The sequence below is a fragment of the Elephantulus edwardii genome, unplaced genomic scaffold (assembly GCF_000299155.1).
Source record: "Elephantulus edwardii isolate Elephantulus edwardi_28Jun2011 unplaced genomic scaffold, EleEdw1.0 scaffold00121, whole genome shotgun sequence".
Lineage (NCBI taxonomy): Eukaryota > Metazoa > Chordata > Mammalia > Macroscelidea > Macroscelididae > Elephantulus > Elephantulus edwardii.
In genome coordinates, this window is record NW_006399871.1 from 2,433,783 (window position 1) to 2,461,013 (window position 27,231).

At 39.9% G+C, this 27,231-nt stretch overlaps 1 protein-coding gene across 1 annotated transcript in view; it reads left to right on the top strand.

Moving 5' to 3' along the window:
• Positions 1–27,231, top strand: part of LOC102865830 — a 50,349-nt gene that overhangs the window by 7,631 nt on the left and 15,487 nt on the right. The window contains exons 2-4 of the mRNA XM_006893027.1: positions 148–357; positions 622–675; positions 3,765–3,898. Of these exons, the coding sequence (XP_006893089.1) occupies positions 148–357; positions 622–675; positions 3,765–3,898 (398 nt within the window). The remainder of the gene's footprint in view (positions 1–147; positions 358–621; positions 676–3,764; positions 3,899–27,231) is intronic.

Below are 27,231 nucleotides of genomic sequence, written 5' to 3' on the forward strand. Positions count from 1 at the left end.
CACGTAACAACAACAAGAGCAACATCCCAGAAACAAGAAGTGTGAGAGATCTGGAATAGGATTCCAAGTGACAGTGGATAGAGTCAAATTACAATAAGCTTTTCATGAAAATTCCATGGATACAGATGTATCACTCTCAATCTTTAGGGCACTACAATCTGGAAGAGCCCAGTGCAGCAGTGTTTTATCATTTCTATGACAACGATACCTCAGAGGCATCTTGCATTCACTGTGAATTCAGATGACACTCTCAAGGTGTGGAACTGTCAAGATAAGGATGCTCTGGCTGCTATTACCATGTCTGAGGACGTTCTTTCCATGGAAGCCTTTCTCACAAAAGATGGTCCGTTCCTGGTGGTAAGTGAATCTCTCCATCTTGAGGGGATCTACAAAACAAAATACCTGCTTCCTTCACAAAGAATGCCAGTTATCGTTATGCATCACAATCTGTCTCTTCAAATGTTTATCTTCCACATACTCTGAGGGTCACGCACAAAGCTTTGATGAAAGTTGGCCAGGTTAGCCTCTGTTCTATTTTATTTTACCCATCTCAAGTACACTTAAGAAGTTCCTGCAAAAAATACACTCTCATTTATCTTACATCTGTGTTCTTTCTTTCAGTTGTGCATTCTTTTGCAGATTGTGAACTTCAACAGTGGCACTGGAGGGAGAGATGTAGGTTTGGGGAGACAGTGAAAAAGAAGAGGGTGTCAATATTTTAAGTAATTCCTATCCTTCAGAAGAGTTATGTGGGGCTTAGAAAACCTTATGGGATCAACATGACTTTGTGAGTCAGGCTGCTTGGAGGTTAAGATCTCGGTTATGAGCTTAGAGAAATAATGAGTCACATTGCAGCTAAATAGTTCAGCTTCTTGTACACGTTGGAATTTCATGGCTTTTCCCATTGACATGATTATGATGCTTTGGTTTCAGGTGGGTGATTTTGCTGGTGACATTTACACATTTACAGTGCCTGATTTAAGGAGTATTTCTAGGGTTCATGCATTTCAAAATGAAGTTGAGCATCTATTCTGCTCTCCTGACAAGAAATTTATCATTGCATCGCAACAGAGAGACGGTAACTTTCCGAAGGTAGGTGACGTGCTTTATGCTTAAGCTTGGAGTGTGGGGTGCCAAGCATCAGAATGTTCATGTTAGGAAGTGTGGGAGGAAGGGAAAGGCTTGGTAAGGGCCAGAAGTAATACTCCCTCTTCTCAGGCCATGCCACAAAAATACTGCCCAAGAAACGTGGGGGTTTTTTTTGTTTCATTTTTTAAATAAAATATACAGATGCAAAATAAACATTGACTAATCAAAATTATTAACTTGAGGGGAAGGTATATTAAGAACTCTGAATCTTTAATAATTTTGTTCACTTTTGAAAACTTAATTTTATTTTTCTTCATCTTGACTACAAAGATTACAGAGAATTAGAAGTGAATGTATATGCATTTGTCTCTGAGTGTCAGAGAAAACCTTTGAGCAGGCCATATTTACCCTGGCCTATGCCATACCTGTGCTTGTCTTGACTGCTGACAATGAGCTTCTAATCCTCACTTGTCACCTTCTCATTATCAAACATTTTGCATTTTTACAATTGTAAGCAAAATGTCTCAAAGTTTGTGCATTACATTAGGGTATACAGGTGGTAGTAAAAAAAATACTGAGGTGTGAGTGGAGGGTAACACTGACTGTGATGGTTGGAGTATATGTCAACTCCACTGGGCCATGATTCTCAGTGGCTTGGAACTTATGGAATGATGTAATCTAGTAGATAAATAATAATAAAAGAAATTTAAGACAACATTAATCTTTCACATAACCACCTTGGTTTTGGAACCTCACCATGTCAATAATGGAGACATATGGAGACATACTCAACCCTTCTTGAGACATGCAATTATTTGGCCAAGATGGAGATTTTTTTTAATTGGTTTGCTTACTAAGTTCATATACATTCTGGCGAGCTCTGGTGGCCTAGTGGCAAGAAGCAGCGCTTCAGTCCCAGAGGTGTGTGGTTCATATCCACCAGATGCTCTGCTGGAGAAGGAAAAACAATGTCCTTCTATACCAGTCAGACCTGATTTGATGGTACTCACACACAAAAATAATAAAATAAACAAAGTTCATATTCATTGTGTTTCATGCTATTCTTCATTCACATTGTGTTTCATACAATCATTATGTTTTATGAAATTAATCACCATTGGACCTAGCCCATCATTACCCTCTCGTTTTGCCCAGATTCTTCCCATTTTCTCTATCCCCACCCCCAAACTGTGTTTCTCTTCTGTCTGTCATCAGACCTCACCACCTTGAGTTACAATGGAAATTTTTAAGGATGATTTCCTAGGGTCTCTGGTGGCCTAATGGTAAGAAATGGGACTGCAATCCAGAACTCCACCAGCCCCTCTGTGAGAGAAGGATGAACAATCTCCACCTGCGTGTTTAACTGCCTTTGAAAATCTACTGGAGGGTCAGCTATGGTTCAATTCAGACATGCAGGCAAACAACAATTTCTGTAGCAAGATGTTACAACTTCTACCTTCACCTAATTGTGCCATTATGTCTCCTTAGGTATTTTTCACCGAGCATTTACTGAAACCATCCAAAGAAGATAAATTCTCATCCTTCTCTCTCCCTATTGAATGCTCCTGGACAGCCTGCTGGGCTTTAAGAAAACCAAACAGGATAATAACAATAAACAAAGGAGGCTTTACAGAAAAGGGAAGATGTATCACTTTCGACTTTACAACTAATTGTATTGAAGGCCAAAATATAGTGCATGGTAGTGTATGCCACTTTAGAAACCCGTTTCTCTTTATTCATGTACTCATGTATGCACATGTATTCATGGTGGTGGTGTTGTGTACCATTGAGTCAGAACCAACCCATAGTTGACCTTTCAGCAAGTTTTCAGAAGCAGTTTAATTGCACAGGAGGAGACTGCCCATCTTTCTCCTGTGGAGCAGCGGGTAGATTTCAACCATATGCCTTCAGGATTGCGGCACAATTTCTTACCACTAGGCCACCAGAGCTCCCTATTTCTGGTGAAATAGAAATCTATGTAAATAGGTGAATCTATGAAAGAGGCAGAGTATTGCTTTAGCAGGGGTTAATCCATGCTTGTTGAACTCTAATGTCCATTTTTTTTTTCTGACCCATCTACTACATCCCACCTTCTTGGATGTATTTATTCCCATCATGATTTAGGCTTGAATTCCAATGGACCCTCTTCTTCCAGACCTCCTTCAAGACCCCAGCGATTGTTGTCTGTGTCCTCTCCTCTCCCGACTCTCTTCTGTTCTTTGTCGTAACACCCTGATTGTGACCTGGTTCATGTATTTTTCAGATACCTGGCTTACTTTTCATTTCCCTCACTGAACTGAAGTTCCATGCAAGTAGAGACTTGATTTTTGCATTTAGTCCTGCCTAAATAAACTAAAATCTGACTGCAAATACATAAAATGTGTGTTTTAATGTATTTTTTTTTCCTTGAAAAAGCACAGGAGATTGCAAGATTCCAGTTACCAGATCATATTAGAACTCCGAAATATGTTGGATCCAATGATGGAAACACGATAATCTTTGAGAGTAATAGACACCTATTCCTCTACACTGTTGATGGCAGCATGATTCATCATTTTGAAGACCATGGGGCTAGCATCTGCCACTTATGGGTGGTACATATGATACTTTCCCCCCTCTTGCTTATTGCTCTGAGTTTGTCTTATTAGCCATTTACTCCTGAATGTCCTTTTCAGGGTCCTGTCCATGTCGTCACCACAGCCACTGATAATTCTGTGAGTGTGTACACGTGGGAGAAGGATGGGCGCTTTCCGTACCTCACACAGTGCTGTCATTTACCGTACATGGAAAGTGACTGGACACCGAGCTGGTAAGGCCTGCTAACATATATGACTAAACTGTTTTTAGGAATTGCTTCCTCCTGGAGACTATCCACAGCCATTTTAATAAAGAACATTTTTTTTTGGTCAAAATGGTTGTTGATTAGACTCTTGCATATAGTTCATGGAAGGCTTATATATTCAATATGGTTTTTTCACTTGGAAAGTCCTTCCTTTACTGTGTGCACTAGTTATTTGGGTTGCTTTTTAAAAAAAAATTATTCATTTCAATGAAAATTTACAGAGACTTTGGATTTCCATTCATTCATTGTTGCACATTTCTCCCCTCCCAAGACTCCTCCCCAGTACACTACCCTCTTGGAAAAGTAAAAGAAAAATTCTTTCATTGTTTTAAAATCCCTCCCCCAAGGTCCACTCCACTATGCAGCCTTTGCTCTGGACTCCTGTCATGACAAAAAATACCTATCACATATCCTTTTTAAACAGTTTTCTCCCTCATCTGTTTCAATGCAGTATACATTATTCAACCCATCTTTCTCAGTCTCCCCCCAACCCTTATGTCAGTAATATTTTACAACAGTGGCACAGTGCAATATTTGTCCTTTTGTGACTGAAATATTTCACTCAGCATAATGTCCTCCAGGGTCACCCATTTTGAATAATATTGCATGAGTTCCTTGTTTTTCAATGCAGTGTAGTATTCCATTGTGTGAATATACCACAGCTTCTCTATCCATTCATTTGTTGATGGGCACCTGGGTTGTTTCCAATTCTTTGCTGTTTTGATGTGAACAAAGCCACGATAAACATGGGTGTGCATTCTTGGGTTGCTTTTAATGAACTGCCATTTTTCTCATTTTTCTGCTGGATTGCGTGCTTATATCACAACTGATCTTGTGATTTTATATCATGGATAGAGAATTTGATACTTTAAAAATATTTCCTGATGCTTGCTTCTTAGCCTTGTTCTTGTTATGTGGCTTAGCCTTAGAGAGCTTTTTTTGGCATTACCTAATAAAACAACATGTATGTATCCTTTCAGTTACACATAATATAAAAAAATTTTCCCTGAATGATGTTCATGGTAGTTTTGCTATTTGCCAAACCCTGAAATGATTTAATTGTCCAAATAAAAGAATTTATTGGGATTATTATAGTACATCCACACAATAAAGTATTTCTCATATATTGCTAACTAAAAATAATTGTAGGAATGTGTAAACTCAGATAAATTCTTTCTACTGCTTTTAGGGAAAATGATAGAGTCGTGATGCATATCTTTGTTAATTTTAAGCCATGCAGTGTTCCCTTGCTTCCTTGATAAAGCAACTCTTGATCTAGGTTTAGGCTTCATAAGAGCATAATTAAGTACTCTGGGATTCTCATTCTTCTGAAGGTTAACCATTGATTTATGTATAAAAAAGGATTTCTTATACAGCTCTAATTGGGTATGATTGGGTAAATATTAATTATAATTATAGCCTCTTACTCAGTTTATCTGCTCATGTTTATGTGATACTTTTTTTGTGGTTTATACTTGTTTTTGCCTTGAACGATTTCAGTGAATGTATTTCTCAATTCTAAATTTTCCATTTGGTTCTTTTTTACATATTGTTTTGTTGAGATTTTATTTTATTTTTTTTTACATTGTTTTCCAGAGGGTTTGTAATTCCTCACTGGAATTTTTTTTTATAGATGTTGCAGAATTCTTACCAAATATTCTTAACATATGTGTCATTTTGATATTGCTATCTGATTCCCTTTTGTTTTAAGGCAATTGTTTTTTTTTTCAAAGACAGTTCTTACTTTTGAGACGGTAGTTTTGGATAGAACCATATATACTTACTTCATTCATACTAACTCGGCTTCAGTCTAAAGCTTCAATCTGAGCAAATGTTTGGTATACTTATGTTTGGAATACACATCTTGATTCATTTCTGTGGAATGTTATTGAAATGTCTACCTTGTTTTTAAAATGTTTGTGGTGGTGTTCTTGTCTGCTACCCAGAGGTCAACTTGAAACCTGTAAGATCTGAAATTTTTTGCTATGTTAATACTGGTCTGGTTCACCCATCAGCCTCATAAGGTTATGCTTAGAATTTTATACATGGATTTAAAAAACTCCTTTCTAAATTTCCTTTCTTTCCATAATCTTTTCCTGGTTTCTTTATAGGAAGCAATGGAATACTACATCTTTTCTGTTTCCTTGGTAGTGGTAGGGGTGTTATGTATGATCGAGTCAGAATGACTCATGGTTGACCATCCAGTGGGTTTTCAGAAAAGGACTTAATTGCACAGGAGGAGATTGCCTATCTTTCTCTTGTGGGAGCAACCTGTGGATTTGAACCTCATGCCTTTGGGTTGCAAGTGCAACTCCTTACCACTAAGCCACCAGAGCTCCATTGTTTACTTAGTGCAAGGAAGAAACCTTGTCCATTAGAGAAGAGTATCAGTAAGACTCTACTCAACAGTATCTATGGCATCATGAGGTATAGAAAGAAGTACCAACTGTTTTCTGAGAATCTATTTGGGCAGAGCAGGAATAATTAAAAATACTAACCCCAAATCTCTGAGTAGTCACTGAGGAAGGTGAAGAATGCAGGGTGAAACAGTAGATAGAACTCTACACTCCCTCTGGGAAAGCTGTGGAGTGCCATCTCTACTCCTATTAATTCAGTGAGTGGATGGTGGCCTGGGTTATGGCCTGCAGCACTGGCTCAAGAAAGATTAGGGCACAGTCTTTAAATGAGTACAGAGCATGCAGTCTCAGAAGGGATCCACCGGCACATTTTCCTAGCACCTAGTATGGGTACAGGGACATTTTGCAGACTGAGCGTGGTTGGTAAGGGTATGACCTTCCTTGATCTCAATGGTTCCCAGTTTGTGGAGAAGTTGACATTTATGATATTCTACCGGAGGACAGTATCTGTAGTCCAAAGAGTATATAAATTAAGATATAAATTCTCTCATTAATGAAACAGAAATTGTAAAATCTGACAGTGATACCTCAAATTAGGTTGAGGTTTGTACTTTGTAGAATAACAGTGTAATCTGACTGAAAACTGTTTTTTCAAAATCAACTTCAGAACAACTTCTATGACTTAAAGGTCAAAAGGACCTAAAGGATAAAATACTAATGAGTAAAAAAAAAAAATAAATACAAAACAAACCAACCAAAAAACAACAACAACAAAATTACTAATGAGTCATGTTCTCTTTGAAATCACCAGCAATAGAAATTCCTGCTCATTTTTCTTTTCTTGACAGGCACAACTCAAAGACAATATGTGATAATCGGAGCCTAACATGTTTGGGAACAAGCAGCTGTTTTTCCAGCACTCTGGTGTTTTACTCTTTGAAGGAGCAACATGAAAACTAACAGAATGAACCTTGCACTATCTTTCTCAATATAGTAAAGAAAATTCTATTTGCAAGTACAAAATAATTATTTTGTGTTCTTAAAAAGTAGTGTTTCAAGCATGGACAGTGAATAAGATGTTACAGATCAAGCTTTATATGGATATGGGGAATGGGGCACAATATATATTATGTCCCTACCATCAGAAAGAGTGTAAGATACTAAAAAAAGTACACTACAAATGGTTACACAAAAATACAATTCCAAACAGCAATGACAGTATATTATGGGGAAAGTATGAATTTAGATAAAAGCTGATTGAAACGTGAAGTCATCTGTATCAGTCAGTATTCTTCCTTATAAGCAACCAAAAGTAAATTCTAAAAAAAAAAGTAAATTCTATAGAATTAAGAAAAATGGCAAAAAGAGGGGCTCAAATATTTAGAGAACTAGAAGACATTACTCAGAGGATGGCAATTAAAAATATTTATGAGGATGTGTTTGATGTGCTTTTGAGTTAGAACTGACTCCTTATTGACCCTCCAGTGGGCTTTCTGGAAGCTGTAAATCCCATGGGAAGAGTTTGTCCATCCTTCTTCCACAGCCACTAGTAGATGTGAACCATATACCTTTGGGTTGACGGTGCAACTCCTTACTGCTAGGCTGCCAAAGGCCTAGGAAATAGAAAATATATCAATGACTAAACCAAATAAACATTTCCATTTGCATATCACCATATAATGATATAGGAGAAAACTGGCTTTCTTCCTATGTCATGATTTCAGGACTCAAAATTCTTGGAGGGACTATAGATCAATTCCAAATATCCATCTACTCCTTTAACTCTGGGAGCTTGAAGGAAAGTTGACCTGAAGAAGGGCAGTTTGCACACTTTAGAGAAACTCATGGCAATGGGAGCTTTATCTAAAAGCAGGTCAAGTGTCCAAGATGGTTAAGTGACCACCATGTTTTTCCTGCGGAGATAAATTTGAAGCTATGCTCATAAGAAAGACTGGTAAAAGGTCTATGGTCTATGGGTAGAGAAGACACCATGCCAGGCATTATAAATGGTGCACAGGCAAAGTCTGAGACACCTAAATGTTTTTTATTTCAGAAACGGGGTTGACTGGCTGAAGTCAATGATAAAGAGTGTAAGATGAGGGAGAAAAGTCAGTAAGAACTCACGTGGGCATTTGTACGTTACGTCCTGTAAATGCATACTAGTTGCAATGGTAAGGTTTAGAATGATTTGGTTGTTTTTGTTTTATGAACTTACTACACTCCTTATTTTCCTCCAAAAAAGCCTTCCCCCCTCCTTCTTTAGAAAATATTATTTCCATTGCCACTGGAAATGGATTTAAAATGGCTCTGCAGCTGAGGACAAAAGGTTAAGTCATTTTCTTGATTATCTATACAGATAATAGAGGCTAAAGGTAAAATGTGACAGTAATATGGATGGATGTTGCTGATGAGATAGAAGACTTGTGTGAGACTATGCACACAAGAAACAACTCATCAAAAGAAACAATCCATGCAACTGATTTCCCAATAACTTGGATATAACATTGAATTGCTTTTAGATTTCTTTTTCCATATACATTGTTGTTGTATATTGTTGAGCTAAAAACCCTTCAGTGTGTTTTCAGAGGCAGTAAATCACACAGGAGTAGATTCCCATCTTTATCCCACAGAGCTGCTGATGGATTTGAACCACATGCCTTTGCATTGGCAGTGCAACTCCTTACCACTAAGCCACCACAAACCCTTCCTAACAATGATGTAATCACCCCCTGTGAGGTGACATATGATCAGTCAATCAGGAGGTTAGAGTGAGGTACAACATACTCACAAAGGTCACAGCCCTGATGTGATTCAAGGGCAATTTCCTTGAAGTGTTACTTAAATCAATTTTCATGGTACAAGAGACAAAGAACTGAAAAGAAGGGAGACTTGACCATCAATGAGAAGAACTGGGAGCAGAGTGTGTCCTTTGGGCCCGAGTTCCTGTGCTGGGGATATATTAGGCCCAGAGGAAGATTGATTCTAAGACATGTGGAAATATCCAAGGCCCATACATGTTGAAAGGAAATTGGGGTCTCCTCTAAGAGAAAACACAAAAAAGCTACCTTTCCTATCGGTCCCTTGAATTTGCGCTTCAATCTCCTAACCTGTTAGATGGGGGTGGAGGGCAGGGGATGGAAAGAAATGACTTTGTTAAAGCTTTCTAGATGAGTTTTTCTGTTATTCTAGCATTAGAAAACTAAGATAAGAACCAAAAATTCCTATGTAAATTATATTTTATATTATATACCATCGAGTTGCTTACAATTGCTCTGAACTCTGCTCTATCTTGAGACAATTTCATTGTCTCCAACATCATCTATCACCATTACCGAATCAATCCATCCTATCCAGGGTTTTCTTCTTTTGCACTGTCCATCCACCCTTCAAGCATATTGTCTTTCTCCAACCACAGCATGCCCAAAGTATGTGAGACAGAGCTTTAAAATCCTTGCCTCCAAGAAGCAGCCTGGATTCACCTTCTCCAGGACAAACCTACTGTTCTCTCGGCAGTCCATGGTATGTTCAATATTCTTCTCTAGCACTACAGCTCAAATTATATCTTAGGGGAGTTCATATGATACTTCGAAGTAAGAAAAGCCAATCTCTTAATAAAGTAGAAAACAGATATGGCGTCAAATTAATTGGTATATATGAAGAAGTCAATAAATAGCCTTTTTCATACTTTAAAAAAAAGTGAATGCTTTCCTACAAATGAGAACAAGGCAAGAACGCTCACTCTGTCCAGTCCTATTTACCATACCTAGGTGACCCAATAGAGTGTGGAAATTATCAAACAATATCATTGATATCACATGCAAGCAAGATTCTGCTGAAGATTATCCAAAAACAACTGGAACAGCACATTAGCAGAGAACTGCCTGAAGTGCAGGCTGGGGTTAGAAAAGGCCGTGGTACTAGGGATATTATAACTAATGTCAGATGGATCTTGGCTGAAAGTAGACAGTACCACAGGAATGTCTATCTGTGTTTCATAGACTGCAAAGGTATTTGCCTGTGTGCATCACAATAAGCTGTGGCTGACTCTGAGGAGAATGGGAATCCCAGAACACTTGATTGTGCTTATGTGAAGCTTATACTTGGGCAAGGAGGCAGTCATCAGAACAGATCAAGGAAACACTACATGGTTCAAAATTGGGAAGGCTGTATGCCAGGGATGTGTCCTATCTCCATACCTTTTCAATCTATATGCAGAACAGATTATCAAGGAGGTTGGGCTCTATGAGGAGAAATCTGCCGTCTTATCAGAACTGACTTATACCTGACCCCCTGTTGAAGATCTGAGACTGTAAAGCACAGGGAGGGGATTCCCCAGCTTCCTCCCCTGGACCCACTAGTGGATTCACATGACCAGAAAAGTGTGGCTTGAAGTTGTCAAATATTTTTCATTTTAATGGATCTACAACCACCACCTATTGAAGCAGCAGTTAAGAAACCAAACAAGGTATTGGACTGGGCTAATCTGCCAAGAACTTCTTAAATAGAGATCTTAATCTCTGGTGAAATAGATGTCAAGGTAAAAAGCAGCATAAGAGACAAGGTATCCAAATTGACAGAGAGAAGGTAAAACTATCTCTCTATACAGATGATATGATATTATACTTAGAAAACCCTAAAGATACAGTAAGAATATTGTTGGACATAGTTGACCAATTCAGCAGAGCTGCAGAATACAGGATCAACATAAAAAATCAGTTTAATTTCTCTACAGTGACAAAGAGAATACAGAAATGGAGCTAAGAAAAGTAATACCACCCATCAACAAACGAATGGCTACAGAAGCTGTGGTATAGTCACACAATGGAATATTACGCTGCATTGAAAAACAAGAAACTCATGAAATATTATTCAAAATGGGTGACCCTGGAGAACATTATGCTGAGTGAAACATCTCAGACAAAAAAGGACAAATACTTCATAGTGTTACTGTTGTAAAACAGGACTGACATCAAGGTTGGGAGGAGACTGAGAAAGATGGGTTCAATAATTTATACTGCATTGAAACAGATGAGGGAGAAAATTGTTTAAAAGGGATATATGATCAGGTATTATTGTCATGACAGGAGTCCAGAACAAAGGCTGCATAGTGGAGTGGACTTGAGGGAAGCTATTATATAACAATGAAAGAATTTTACTTTTCAAAAAGAAGAGTGAACTGGGAGGGATGGTCATGGAGAAAAGTTCAACGATGAATGAAATGGAAATCCAAAATCTGTAAATTTTCATTAAAATTAGTAATAAAAGCACTTCAGGTCCCACTCAGTTTCAGCAAGCAAGATTGCTATCATCTGCATAATGCAGGTTGTTGATGAGTCTTCAATTGTATGAAACACAAAATGAAAGATTGTACAAAACACAATGTACTTGAATGAAACACAATGTAAATGAATTATTGTATGCAAACCAGGAGAGAAAAAAATGGATTGGGTGTAATAATGTAGTTATTGGAGATGGTAAGGACACCCAAGATCGTGTAAGATTCACATCTGCTGTTCACAGGAAAGCTATGAGTCACAGTTGTCTCGATGACACATAACAACTACAACATACAAAAGAGTTAACAAGGAATTAAAAAAAAATCTTGACAAATGGCCTAATAAACAATATCGTGATAGGTGGGGAAAAGATTGAAGTTGTTGATGTCATTGATAATTGAAAGATATCATATTATTAGGCTAAAAATAAAAGTGGAGATTGAAGCTCAACTCAAAAATCCTATGTCAGGATATTTTCCAAAACTAGAACTCAGAAAATCTTAGGACATTTTCCAAAACCAAAAAACCCTATGTCAGGACATTTTCTGAAACCAGAACTCAGAAAATCCTATGTCAGGACATTCCCTGAAACCAGAACTTAGAAAACTCTATGTCAGGACATTTTTCTGAAACCAGAACTCAGAAATCCTATGTCAGGACATTCCCCAGAACCAGTTTTCCAAGACCAGAAACTTTATGTCCCAATGAGCCACTGCAATGACCCCATATAAACCTCCTGAGCCCAACCCCCAGTGCTACTCCCCTTGCTTTGAGAAGAATTCTACCTCTATCTCGGTGTGGTTCTTGGCTTAGACCATTCACACATAGAGATTAGAATCTGATAGAAATGAAAAAGAAAATTTTTTACAGTCTTTCTCCCACCCTCAAGAGTTATATAAACCTGTCAAAGAAACAAACTGGTATGACTTGGAGAAAGTGTAGCCAGAGTGCTCATTAAAGGCAAGGACGGCAAAAATTGGTCTTACATATTTTGGGCATGTTGCTAAGAGAGGCTATTTCTTGGAAAGGGATGTTGTGCTCAGAAGGTGGAGAGTCAGTGAAAGGGAGGAAGACCCTCTATGAGATGAATTGACATGGTGACTGCAGCAATGGGCTCAAGTGTATTTGAGATTATAAGGACGACACAAGATAGGACAGGGTTCAGATCTGTTACACCAGGGATGTGTCCTATCTTTGAACCTTTTCAATCTATATGCGGAACAGATTATCTGGGGGGCTGGGCTTGATATGAAGAAATGTGGCATCAGGATTGGAGGAATGTTCATCAACAATCTGCTTTATGCAGATAACACAACCCTTCTTGCTGAAATGGAGGAGGACCTGAAGCACTTTCTGCAGAAGGTCAAAGACTGCAGCCTTCAATATGAATTGAGGCTTATTATCTAGAAAAAAAGATTCTCACCTCTGGGCCAATTGGCAGAATCAGGATGGATGGTGAAGAGATTGAGATTGTTAACAGCTTCAGTTTGCTTGGCTCCACAATCGCACCAGCATCCAGGAAATTAAAAGATGTATTGCGATAGGAAAGTCTACTGTTAGAGACCTCACCAAAGTACTGAAGAGCAATGATGTAACTCTGGAGATCAAGGTGCACCTGATACAGGTCATGGTCTTTGCAATCACTTGCTATGCATCAGAGAGCTAGACAGTGACTAGGGATGACAGAAGGAGAATTGATATCTTTGAGCTGTGGTGCTGGAGAAGAGTATTGAATATACCATGGACTGCTAAGAAAACGAACTGGTTCATCCTGGAGAGGGCGAAGCCAGGCTGCTCCATGGAGGCAAGGATTCTGAAGGTTTTTCTGGCGTATTTTGGTCGTGTTGCAAGGAGGAACCAATCCTTGGAGAAGGATGTCATGCTTGGGATGGCTAAGAGACAGCGCAGGAGAGGAAGACCCTCGATGAGGTGGATTGATTCAGTGACTGGAGTAATGAAGGTAGGTGTGTCAGAGACAGTGAGATTGGCACAGGATAGAGCAGGGTTGCTATGAGTTGCAGGCAACTCAACGACACATAACAACAATACCACCACCACCACCACCTAACAACAACATACATATGTAATAAGGGGTGGAGGAGGAGCAGTTAATGAATTTTGAGAGTGGACATTGTAATGCATTAGGTACTTTAAGAGTTAAGGTGCTAATTAATTAATGAGAAAAACAGATTTTAGTAAACTGTGCTTCATAATTAATGAGCAGCCAGCAAGAAGTGCAGCTGAAGGTAATTTTTGAGCATGGATTGTTTTTTTTGGGGGGGTTGGTGGTTTTGGCCTTTTCAAATTAATTTTAATGAACGTTTATAGAAACTTTGGATTTTCATTCGTTCATTCATTGTTGTACTTTTCTCCCTGCCCATCCCTCCCCCCCCAGTTCACCCTTCTCTTTGAAAAGTAAGAGAAACATTCTTTCATTGATATACCATCCCTCCCCTCACCCCGAGTACAGTCCACTATGCAGCCTTCATTCTGGACTCCTGTCATGACCATAATACCCTATCATATTTCCCTTTTAAACAGTTCTCTCCATCATCTGTTTCAATGCAGTATACATAATTTATCCCATCTTTCTCAGTCTCACCCCAAACCTGATGTCAATCACGTTCTACAACAGTGGTGCTATGCAGTATTTGTCCTTTTGTGACTTAGATATTTCACTCAGCATAATGTTCTCCAGGGTCACCCATTTTGAATAATATTTCATGATGCTTTCTTTTAGAATTGTCCCTCTTATTCTCATGTTTTAAAACAAACACTCATGCAGGAGTACAATAAAAGAGCATAAAAATGCAGTCTTTTCATGACAAAGAAATCTATCATTATTATGATAGTGAGAGTAAATGAAAAGACATTTCAAATGGTTTAAAACAGACTACTGAATGACATTAAATAGTCCTAATTTTAGGAAGTTATATTCCAATGGGAAAAAAACCCCCGGGTAATATTGTTAGTTTAAAAAATTAAGTGCATTATATACTCTAGTGTTTATGAAAAATTCTGGGATCTTCATTCACAAAGAGGGAGCTCTGGTGGCCTTGTGGTTAGGAGTTATGCTGTCAAACCAAAAAGCAAGTTTTTTAAATCCAGAAGCTGTTCTTCAGGAGAAATATAGGTATCTCCTCTGTGAATTTACAGCCTCTGAAAACTTGCTGGAGTTTCAGCCATGAGTTGGTTCTGGCTTGCTGGTACACAACAATAACAACAAATATATCAACAATTTTTAAATTGATGCAGAATAAAGCAACAATTACGTAGTATGATTTGAGCCATTGTTTACTAAAAGTTTTAGTAACTTTTTTTCTTTTTTTTACAAATCTAGATAGTTTAATTTCTTCTCAGAGTGGTGAGAAGCTGCACTGCAATGCCAAAGGCATGCGGTTTGAATCCACCAGCTGTTCCGTGGGAGAAGGATGAGCAATCTCTCCCATGGGATTAACTGCCTCTCAAAATCTCACTGACGGGTCAGCTCTGGGTCACTTCTGACTTGATGGTACGCAACAACAACGTCAGCATTTAAAAAAAAGACATGTCTTTAAAAATTATCCTTTCTTCCTACTACCCCAGGGAAAAGGACAGTTTGAAATTTCCTGGTCTTGAGAAGCTCATCAATAATGGATAATGCCTTGAGCCCTACACTTTCCATGTACAGAGCAAAGAAGGACTGTTGAATGCATGTTAGTGACACTAACAAGCCAGGTGGGGATAAGAATGCCCTCCACTGTGTGGATCCAGCTCCAGGGAAATAGGTTGGCCAGGCGGTCAGTTGGCAAGTCTGCAACCCACAACCTATTTTTATTAGAACTCCTTAGGTGATGGGTGGAGATCCTTCCAAATGCTGCAAATTTTGGCCAAGGCTTTAATTCAGAACAATTTATTGTGGAGAAAGGAGACTGGGCTGTGCCAGTCTATGTGTGTAATATGGAGCAACACTTTCCTGATAGTGTAGTTCTTAAAATCTTCTCCTTCCTGGATGGTCTCAGCTTGCTCCAGGCTTCCCACGTGAACAAGGTGAAGCCTCTTCACGCTCAGGTGCTCTACTGAATTCACCCCCTCCCCCTTGCACATCCACATCCCTCTACTTCCAGCCTCTCCCATCCATCTTGGATCCTTATACTCCTTCTACAATAACGGTCTTATACAATATTTATCCTTGTGGGACTGAGTTAGTTCACTCAGTATAATGCTCTCCAGTCCCTCCCAAGTTAGGTAATAATTTACAAAGTTATTGCTCCTGCGTGCTGCATAGTATTCCATTGTGTGAATGTACCATAATTTCTCAATCCACTTGTTTGTGGTTGGATACTTGGGCTGCTTCCATGTTCTTGGGATGGTGAATAACACTGCTATGAACATTGGTGTACAAATCTCAGTTTGTGCCTTATATCTCATGTTCTCAGGGTATATTCCAAGTAGTGGAACACCTGGGTCATATGGAATTTCTCTGTTCAGCTTTTTGAGGAAGCGCCAAACTGCCTTTCAGAATGGTTGCACCATTTTACAATCCCACCAACAATGTATAAGAGTTCCTTTCTCGCCACATCCACTCCAACATCTATTACTTGCTGCCCTGTTAAACTTTGCCACTCTTACTGGAGTGAGATGGTACCTCATTGTGGTTTTGATTTACATCTCTCTTATTGCCAGTGATTGCATTTTTTTAAAAAGCAGACCATGAAATGAAGAATCAGAGCTAGAAAGAGCTGAAATAGAAAATTTCAAAAGTAAATTTAAGTGTGTGCACAGCAAAGAGAAACCATGTGTAGTTACCAATGCTTGGACACATTTGAATTGAATTAATAAATGTACAATTTACATAGGTATTTAGCTCAGTGGTGGTACTCCATCAAGACAATCTTAGGGCATTTCATCAGCCCTAGAAGATGTCCTATAACTCTTTTAGTCACTTCTCAACTCAGCAACACCCTTTGTTCTTGTGGAGGCAAACACTCATCTAACTCTCTGTCTCTATTAGATTGGTCTATTTTGGACATTTCATTGGGCAAAGTGCTTAAAGGACTTGGTTGTTAATTCAAAGGTAGGCAGTTCAAACCCACCAGCAGCTCTGCCGAGTAACAAAGGGTCAGTCTGCTGTTGGAAAGATTTACAGCACTGAAAACCATTTCAGGTGGTTGTACTCTGTCCTGTTGAGTTCCTATGAGTCTGAACTGGCATCGGATATGGACATTTATAGGAATGGAATCATGCCTTATTTCACATAGCCTGTTTTCAGAGTTTATCCATTTAGTAATATTTATTTTCTTTGCTGAATAATAGTTATATATAGCTGTGGCTGACTCTGAGAAGAATGGGAATCCCCAAACATTTGATTGTGCTAATGTGAAACCTATACTTGGGCCAAGAGGCAGTCGTCAGAACAGAGCAAGGAGACACTATGTGGTTCAAAATCAAGAAGGAGGTCCATCAGGGATGTATACTGAGTCCATACCTTTTCAATCTGTATGCAGAACAGATCCGAGACACTGGGCTATACGAGGAGGAATGTGGCATCAGGATTGGTGGAAGAGTCATCAACAACCTGCATTATACAGATGACACAACCCTGCTTGCTGAAACCAAGGAGGACCTTAAGCGCTTGCTGGAGAAGGTCAAGGACTGCAGCCTCCTATATGGATTGAAGCTCAACATCAAGAAAACAAAGATTCTCACCATTGGGCCAATTGGCAGCATCAGTATGGATGGTGAAGAGATTGAGATAGTTAACAGGTTTAGTTTACTTGGCTCCACAGTCAACACTCTTGGTAACAGCAGCCAGGAAATCAAGAGACAAATTGCATTGGGAAAGTCAGCTGTGAGGGACCTCTCAAGAGCACTGAAGAGCAATGATGTCAGGCTGGAGACTAAGGTGTGCCTGATCCAGGCTATAGTCTTCGCAATTATGTGCTATGCATCAGAGAGTTGGATAGTGAATAGGGATGATAGAAGGAGAATTGATGCCTTTGAGCTGTGATATTGGAGAATAGTGTTCAGTATTCCATGGACTGCTAGGAGAACAAACAGGTTCGTCTTGGAGAAGGTGAAGCCGGAGTGAGTGCTCCTTGGAGTCAAGGATTCTGAAGCTTCGTCTGACATACTTTGGGCATGTTGCAAGGAGGGACTGGTCCTTGGAGAAGGTCATCACATTTGGCAGGGTGGAGCGGTGGTGAAGGAGAGGAAGACCTTTGATGAGATGGATCAATTCTGTGACTGGAGTGGTGGGAATGAGTGCGTCTGAGATGCCTAGGTCGGCACAGGATAGAACGGCATTTAGAGCTCTTATACATAGGGTCGCTATGAGTTGCAAGCGACTCGATGGCACATAACAGCAACAACAGCATAGCTATACTTAACAACTGTCAACAACTTCATCTTATTTAGATCCACATTCAGTACTCTTGGTACCATCAGTCAGAAGATGTGTTGCATGGAGAAAGTCTGCAGTCAGAGACCTTTTCACATTATTGAGGAGCAATGATGTCAGTCTGAGGACTCAAGTCTGGTTCAGGCCATGGTCTTTCTGATGACTTCCTAGGCATCTGAGAGTTGGACAATGAATAAGGATAACAGAAGAAGAATTGGTGCCTTTGACCTGTGATGTTGAAGAGTACTGACTGCCAAGAACAGATAAGTGTTGGACATAGTGCAGCCAGGGAGCTCCTTGGAAGTAAAGACGATAAAGCATTATCTCACATGCCTCGGATACGTTGCTAGGAGAGGCTATTCCCTGGGGAAGGACATTATGCTTGGCAAGGCAGAGGACTGGCGAAGGAGAAGAAGACCCCCAACCAGGTGGATTGACAGTGACTGTCACAATGGGCTCTAGTGTGTTGGGAAGTGTGAGAATAGCACAGGCTAGGACAGGCTGTTGTTCATAGGGTCGCTATGGGTCACACTTGACTCAATGACACCTAACAACAACAATAACATATGTAACAACAACATAACCATTTTACCCACTGAAGGAATGTTTGAGTTTTTTACATGTTTTTACTCTTATGAATGATGTTAAGAGCACTTGTGTATAAATATTAGTATGGGCATCTTTTTGTTGTTGTTGTTTCTTTCTTTTAGATATATATCTAGGAGTGGAGCAGGGGAGGGGGACACCCTTTGGGTGCATGTGTTGTGTTCCTACCCTGCCAACATACAGCCCAATTCCTTTTCCTTGTCCCTCCAGAACCTCCACCTGATGCCCAAACTCCCCATGAAAACCTACTGGAGGGTCAGCTAGGAGTTGGTTCTGACTCAGTGGCACACAGTAGCAACAGCAATGGAATTTAGTCCCTTAATCCCATCAGTTCTTTCTTGGAGAAGGTGAAGCCAAGTTTCTCCTTGGAAGCTAAGATTTTGAAGCTCTATCTTACATACTCTGGGCACATGGTCAGGAGGGACTGGTCGTTGTAGAAGGACATCGTGCTTGGAAGGATGGAAGGACAGCACAGGAGAGTAAGACCCGGATGAGATGAACTGATATAGTAACTGGAGTAATGGTGGTTGGTGTGTCAGAATTAGTGATACTTTCGCAGGACAGGGCAGGTTTCAGAGCTGCTATCCATATAGGATCGCTATGGGTCGCAAGTGACTCGATAGATAGCACATAACAACAACAATCCCATCAGAGACCTGAACTAACTAAGAGGACTTTCCCTGGGGTATGACTTGCAGAGCCTTTTGTCTCATAGAAAATACAAGAAGATAGGAACCAAGCAAAGGGAGACCTCAGTACTATCAAGAAAGAATCACAAGTAGTGAAGCAGATCCTTTGGATCCAGACCTGTGCCGGGAATCTCCTTAACAGTGGTGAGCCAAGACACATGGAAACCTCCCAGACTAAAGGAAATTGCATCTAGGCATTCTATGGAGAACCTGCCTTAAGCCTTTCCTCGGATCTTTGTCTCTCTGTCAAAATTTAAAATAAGGGAATTTCCAGGTTCACATTTTCTCATTCCCAAACCTGGTTTCAGTTCAGGCCCTTGCAATCATAAGGAATTCCTTTGCCCCTACTGGCTGCCACTTTAAAGATCTGTGTGAGTTGTGTCATTGGCCAAAATGGCTATTGTTAGATAGAAATAGTTGAGAGACAGGGAGAGGAAGAAGCAGCTGGTCCCGAGGAGCAAATAGGCCTTTATTAAGTAGACCTGAGACGGACGCCAAGTGACTGCAGGCAGAGAAGATCACAATGGTGCATAGTCAGACAAAAGCAGTTTCCCTTTCTAGGGGCTGCTAAGGAGATTGAGAGAGGATGGTAGTTTGCTCAGGAATTTGGGGGCCGAAGTCCTACCAGAATGTGATTGGGTCTAGGGCTCAATTAGGCTCTGGCCTTCTAAGTGGCCTTGCCAGGATATGGTCAGGCCTTGTTGGGCTTCCTCAAGGAATAGTCAGGCCTGGGGGAACTGTGACATTCTTTCTCCAGTTATGATAAAATTAGTAACCACTAGTTGCCGAAAGTTAAGACAGGAAGTTGATTCCAGCTTGCCATGTAGAGGGAGAAGTGTGAGTGCAGGAATCAAGGCAGCCTGAGAAGCAGTTGGTCCAGAGTTTGAATTTCTACATGCCTGCAAGGGATCCGTGTAAATAACAATGTTAAAATCCATTGCCTCCAGCTGCTAAATAGAAGTGCTCATGCGTTTTGCCTCCTAGTTTCTTAGACCAGGAAAGATATCTTACTATAGGCAAACATTCACAGACACAGGAAAGGGAGAATAAATGTTACTAACACAAGGTAGAGAAAGAGGAAAATTCCTTTAGCCCAAGTTAATAGAAAATGGAGATGTGGACAAAAAATACTGTGAACCTGTGTCTTTCCTTCCTTAGAAACAATATGTCTTTTGAAATGTTAATATTATATGTGCCTGATGAAAGAGACTTAGAAGGGGATGGGGTATAATTTCGAGGTTGTAGCATAGAAGTTCCTAAAAATAGGATTTTTTAAATTGGCATGAAAATACGAAGATCCACTCAGTGCTCAGCTGATCTTTCTAACAGGCTCACACCGAGCCAGAGATTGGTGCACACTAGAAAAAGGAGGGGTGAGGGTGGGAGGGAGAAGCTCTGTGCCAAAGAAAGTCAGAAGGAATAACGGTGAGAAGAGGTAAAAACTTAAAAGAAAGAAAGAAAGAGCTTTGTAATTCAAGACCAGTCTGCCCTCCCTGGAAAATAAAACAATAGACTGTGTCAAAAATATGTGCATGGTTTCAGCATTTTTGATTGTTCAGGATGCAACTCGTTTCTGCTGTTGGCTTTATTTATTAATGCCATCATGTTAACTACTAAAGAGATTTCTGTTACCAGATTATTTAGATGGTTTCATTATCTATCGACAAAGAAGAAAATGAACCATACTCTCCAGAAGTTTCAGGAACCGGAAAAGTTGGTAAAACATCTAAAAGTTGTTTAGTTAATTACATGATAGCTGGTTATTATTTGGGCAAACTTATTCCATTCCTTAATGGCAAAGGCAATGGGAACTTTTGTCTTTAAAATATTTTTAAAAATATATTTAATATTTAATAGTGTTTGAAAACACTATATTGACTCGAAGTCTTTTGAGACTGAAGCAAAGAACAGAAAAACGTCTAAGAAAGTGACAACTCACCTTCTTAAGCACTAAGGACATGTTTTATTTTATTATTTTTTTTTTAATTTTTATTATTTTGTGTGTACCATCAAATTGGATCTGACTGGTACAGGAGGAGATTGTCCCTCCTTCTCCAGCAGAGCATCTGGTGAATTTGAACAGCACACCTCTGGGATTGCAGTGCAGCTTCTTGCCACTAGGCCACCAGAGCGTGCCATGTGGGGTTTGTGTGTGTGTGTGTGTGTGTGTGTGTGTGTGTGGTTTTTTTTTAATATTCATTTATTGTTGCACATTTCCTCCCTCTCCCCTTCTCCTTTTCCTCTCCCCCAGTACACTTTGCAATGCACCTCTTATTCCAGATAGTTGTCATACCTATTATGCCTAATCCATTTTCCCTAATCACCCCAACCTGCCATGTCAGTCCTGTTTTATAACAGCGGTATCATCCAATATTTGTCCTTTTGTGATTGAGATATTTCACTCAGCATAATCTCCTCCAGGTTCCCCCCATGTTGTGTTATGTTTTTCAAGTTCATTGTTTTTCAACACTGCATAGTATTTTATTGCATGAATGTACCATAGCTTTTCTATCCATTCATTTGTTTATGGGCACTTGGGTTGCTTCCATCTCTTTGCTATTGTGAATAATGCAGCAATAAACATAGGTGTGCATATATCTGTTTAAGTCATGGTAGAGACATGTTTTAACATGTTAAAACTAGGACGTATAGTAGGTGTAAATCTGTGGTCAAATTGAAGGATCATAAAAGTGAAAGAAAAAAATTTGTATAAAGAAGGTCTGTTTTTTCAAAATTTGAAAGCTAGTAAAGGATAGACTTGATAGTATATAGAAAATGGTAAAAGAAATTAATTTTATTGGAAAAATGAATGTTGATGCATAATGGGTAAAATTGGGAAAATCAATATCATTAATACTCATGTCTATCCTTTTAACATGCTTTCTAAATTTATGTTTTCCAAATCTGTTATTTTCCCATCCAGATCTTAACATTGTGATGGTTTGGGGTATGTATGGAGATAAAAGGCCTGTACATGATAAAGAAGTGAGGCAGGTTTTGCTAAAACAGAAAGGAGGGAAGAAAACTCCCTCAGGGCTAAAGACATAGCTACAAATAGAAGCAAGCTGTAGGCTTGCTCCTGGTAGGTGTGGTAACAGAGCCCTAGGGGCATATGCATAAAATCTAGAGCTACCGCTGGGAAGTGCCTAAGAAGCCAGATCTCTGAGTTGGTGCAGGTATTTTGAAAACAAGCCAGGGCTTAGCAGTTACTAAGCAAGTAAGCATGCGTATTCAGCTCTAATAGTCCGGAATTTTGGAGATGAACACACTGATGTAATTACAAGACAGAATATGTAACCTGAAAGTTTGCCAACAGCCAGGAGAAGGAAGTGGCACTTTAATCCTCCAAGTTAAAGTGGGGGCAAGCAGTCTGAAACAGAGGTTTAAGAAGATGTATGCTGGGAGTCAGCTGAGCCACATACGACTGACTGTGTTCAGGAGAGAAAAAAACGCTCCTAAACATCTGGGGATGGGGTGATCTCCCTAGAAATGAAACTTCAGTAGGAGAGGACACTTACTGGTGGTGATGGGCTGGCACTGGGTTCCAGAGGAACAGCCACTGAGATGTGGGGCTGGTCAAGGCTGGTATCCCAAGACTTCTTTGATCATGTTTTCCAGCCTGATTATAAAAGCAACAGCCTTCTTCTATCCCAGACTACACTCTGGTAAGCTGTTTGTCTAAGAATTGGAAAAACCCAAGTTTAGGACTGGAAATGTTGAGAACAAAGATCTTAAGCTCCTTTTTTTGGTAATGTGGAATAGTCATCACATAGATTTTTGTTGTTGTTTTAGGTGCCATTGATGTTTTATTTCAACATACAGTTGAAATTTGTAAATGCCTTACCTTTGTCTTGTTTATTTAAATATTGATTTAACTCAGGAATGATACAGGGACTTATAGGCTGGAGCAGATAGAGCAAAGGAACCAAAGTGTTGCAGGAGTTCTTAGTGATCTAAGGAACAGAAGAAGTAATGTTTTTATGTGTGGTTGAGTTCCTTGCAACTTATAGCGACCCTATGTACAATAGCCCTAAACCCTGCCCTACCCTGCGCCAACCTTATTGTTTCTGACACACCTACCCCCATTACCGCAGTAACTGAATCAATCCATCTCATTGAGGGTCTTCTTCTCTTGCTCTGTCCCTCCATCCTTCCAAGCACAACATCCCTCTCCAAGGACTGGTCCCTCCTTGCAACATGTCCAAAGGATGTCAAATGAATCTTCAGAATCCTAGACTCCAAGGAGAGAGAAGCCTGGTTTCACCCTCTCTAGGTCAAACCTGTTTGCTCTCCTAGCAGTCCATGGTATATTCAATATTCTTCTCCAGCACCACAGCCCAAAGGCATAGATTTCTATCATCCCTAGTCATTGTCCAGCTTTCTGATGCATAGTGAGTAATTTCAAAGACTATGGCCGGAATCAGGTGCACCTTAGTCTCCAGACTGACATGTTTGCTTTTCAGTACTTTAGAGAAATCTCTGACTGCAGATTTCCCGATGCAATTTGTCTTTTAACTTCCTGGCTGCTGGTGCCAAGAGTGTTGATTGTGGAGCCAAGCAAACTGAAGCTGTTAACAAACTCAATCTCTTCACCATCTATCATGATAAACCAATGGGTCCAGTGGTGAGAATCTTTGTTTTCTTGATGTTGAGCTTCAATCCAGAGATGACAGATAAAGCTTCAATCCAGAGATGACAGGAAGGGGATCGGGAAATATACCCATAGCTACCCGATGGACAACAGAAAACTTGGACTGACCTCTGTCATCCTCATGTTCACATGTTAAAGTCCACTGTTACTGTATCAGTGTTTCTCATTTAGGGTCCTCCTCTCTCACTGACCCTCTACTTTTCCAGCCCAGTATGATGTCTTTTCCCAAGGGGGGATCAGCCCCCCCTTGATAACATGCCCTAAGTGTATAAGATGAAATCTCATCCTCCTTGTTTAAGGATAATCCTGGTTGCACTCCCTCCAAGAGAGATTTGTAGTCCATATCAATAGTAAATTTTAAATTACCATCCCCATCTTTACAAAGGATAAGAATGTGTTTGAAAATCAATTCTAACAGATGAAATACTGGATTATGAACGTCTAAGACGTTATTGTCTAGTGTCTTAGTTAACTAATTGTGCTATAAGAGCAATACCACAAGCAGATGGCTAAATAAATTTGTTCTGATATAGTTTGTCATTGTGTGGTTAAGTGCTTCCAAGTTAAGTATGACCCATCGTGACCCTATGAACAACAGATCTGAATCATGTCTTATCCTGTGCCAGCTTCACAATTTCTGATACACTCAAGCCCACTGCAGCAGTCACCGTGTCAATGCACCTGGTTGAAGGTCTTCCTGTCTTTCACCGACTCTTCATCTTTCTAGGCAAGATATCCTTTTCCAAGGAATAGCCTCTTCTAGTTATACGCCCAAAGTATGTGAGACAAACTTCATCTTTGCCTCTAAGGATCACTCTGACTGACTTCATCCAAGACATATCTGTTCTTTTAGCGATCTAGTCAGCATTTTTCTCCAACACCGCAATTCAAAGGCATCAACTCTTCTTCTGTCATCTTTAGTCATTGTCCACTTCTCAGATGCATAGTAAGTGATTGAAAAGACCATGGAGAGGAGAGATCAAGTTCATACATTGTCTTTGGCTCTGGGAGCCTGAAGGAAAGGTTACCTGAGGAGGGAGTTTACACACAAATACGTTTTTACAGGAAACAACTACCTCATCTTTCTCCCTGGTGACAACTAGTAGGTTTGAACTGCTGACTTTAAGGTAAATAGCCCCCCCCAACACTCTATGCCACCAGAGTTCCTATGGATTATTAAGTTGGATCCCATAGATGCATTCACATACATCTTTATGAGAGGCAGAGACACAGAGAAGATGGACAGAGCAGAGGCAACGTGAAGACAGAGGCAGAAATTAAAGTGCGGCACCCCAGAATCACCCACCAAAAGCTGGAGGGGGCAAGGAACTGATCTTCGTGAACTGAACCCTTCTGGATTCTGGGTTATTAGCCTCCAGAATGGAAAGATAATAAACTTCGGCCGTTGAAGTCATTCATTTTGTAGTGATTTAATTAGGTCAGCTCTAGGAAACCAGTAGAATAGCAAGTTTTCCATTCAGGTTGCATGTTGCACATCAGGGTCTCAAAATACAGTCTTAACTCCTTTCCCTTAATCATCTTAACTCCTGGTTATTGTGGGAACATTTGTGTAAATATAGTTGAAAAACACATTTTGTCCTCTGGTTGAACTGAGGAAACAGATCAGGCATTTTCTCATTCTTTTTGTAACTCAGGAACTAAACAGTGATCCTTAGGGAAACCATTGCAAAACAACAGATACGGACTACAGACTGTCCGGGTTGAAGGGTTGGGCTACCTGTGACTCATGCGCTCAGAGGGACCTTGCTTTTGCACACCTAAGTGGATGAGTACCCCTGCCATCCTCACTTAGACATGATGAATAGTCTTGGAGACATTCTTCCAGCCCTGCCTTAGCCTTTTAACTTTCTCCATGACCTTCAGCTTCGTGGTAGCAAAGCTGATGCTCAGTTGCAGGCCTGCAGTGCTGGTACTTAAACTCTTTTTTAAAAAAGAAATTTGAAGCTTTTAGAGGGTTGTTCAGAAAGTAAAAGATATCCTAGATGCAAACAAATTCTATGGTGGCTCTTTGATTAAACATCAGTAGGACATGTGAAAACCAAAGTATACAAACTTTGTAAGTATACCAATATAAAATAAAAAAAGATAAAAGAGGAAAAATATTTATTCAGAAAAGAAAGAAAAATTAAACAAAGCCTCTTATTATGGTACAAATTTCTTCATTTGATAGATTCATTGTAATGATTGAAATTAGAAATTACACAATTTTAAAACTAACGGCTCACAGTTGTTGTTGTTGTTGTTCTTAAGTGCCCTCGAGTCACGTGCAACTCATAGTGACACTATGAATGAAAGTCCAGGACATCTGTATAACTTTTGTCCTTTCTCCAGGTTCATAGGGTTTCCAGAGGCAAGCTATTACGGAAGTGGATGCCTCCGCTGCTTTCAAGCTTGTTTTAATGGGGGAGCTCCACCAAACACTGTCCACCACGGGTAACCATCATACATTTATGGTGATGATGATGATGATGATGTTTTATATGTATACCATCAAATCGGATCTGACTGGTACAGGAGGAGTTTGTGCCTCCTTCTTGAGCAGAGCATCTGGTGGATTCGAACCGCACATCTCTGGGATTACAGTGCAGCTTCTTGCCACTAGGCCACCAAACAGTGTTTAGCTTCACAACAACCACAAGTTACCACTGTACTGTAAGTGGGCATACCAGGGTTACACGACCTGAAAGAAGACCTGAGGGCCACGGAGTAGAGTCACCCACCTTTGGCGTGGGAGCATGGCTTTTTGTCTGCTAGGACAACTAACTGCTCGTGCTCTCTCATGCGCGCTCTCGCGCGCGCGCGCGCGCTCTCTCTCTCTCCTCTCTCCTGGTGGTGGTGGTGTTCTTTTCAAAGATTCAAAGAAAGCTGACCATGGCTGATTTACACAATCCCCGTGATGTAATCACTCTGGTGGCCTAATGGATAAGGAGCTGTGCTGCCAATCCAAAGAATGGTAATTCAAATCCACTGCTCCAAAGGAAAATATGGGGATTGATTTTTTTAAAATAAAAGAAAACCTCTGGAAATCAGATAGAAGATCAGCTATGAATTGGGTTGACAGCAAATTTTAAAATAAGCCTTTAATATACAATGGAAAAATTGGTATCAGTCAAACTTCTTTTTTAATTTTTTTTAGTCAAACTTTTAAAAATTGGTTTTCATGGTGAGCACTGGTGGCCTAGTGGCAAGAAGGTGTACTGCAATACCAGAGGTGCACAGTTCAAATCCACCAGATGCTCTGCTGTAGGAGGAACAATCTTCTCCTGTACCAGTCAGATCTGATTTGACTATACACACACACACACATAAAAATTTAAAAAA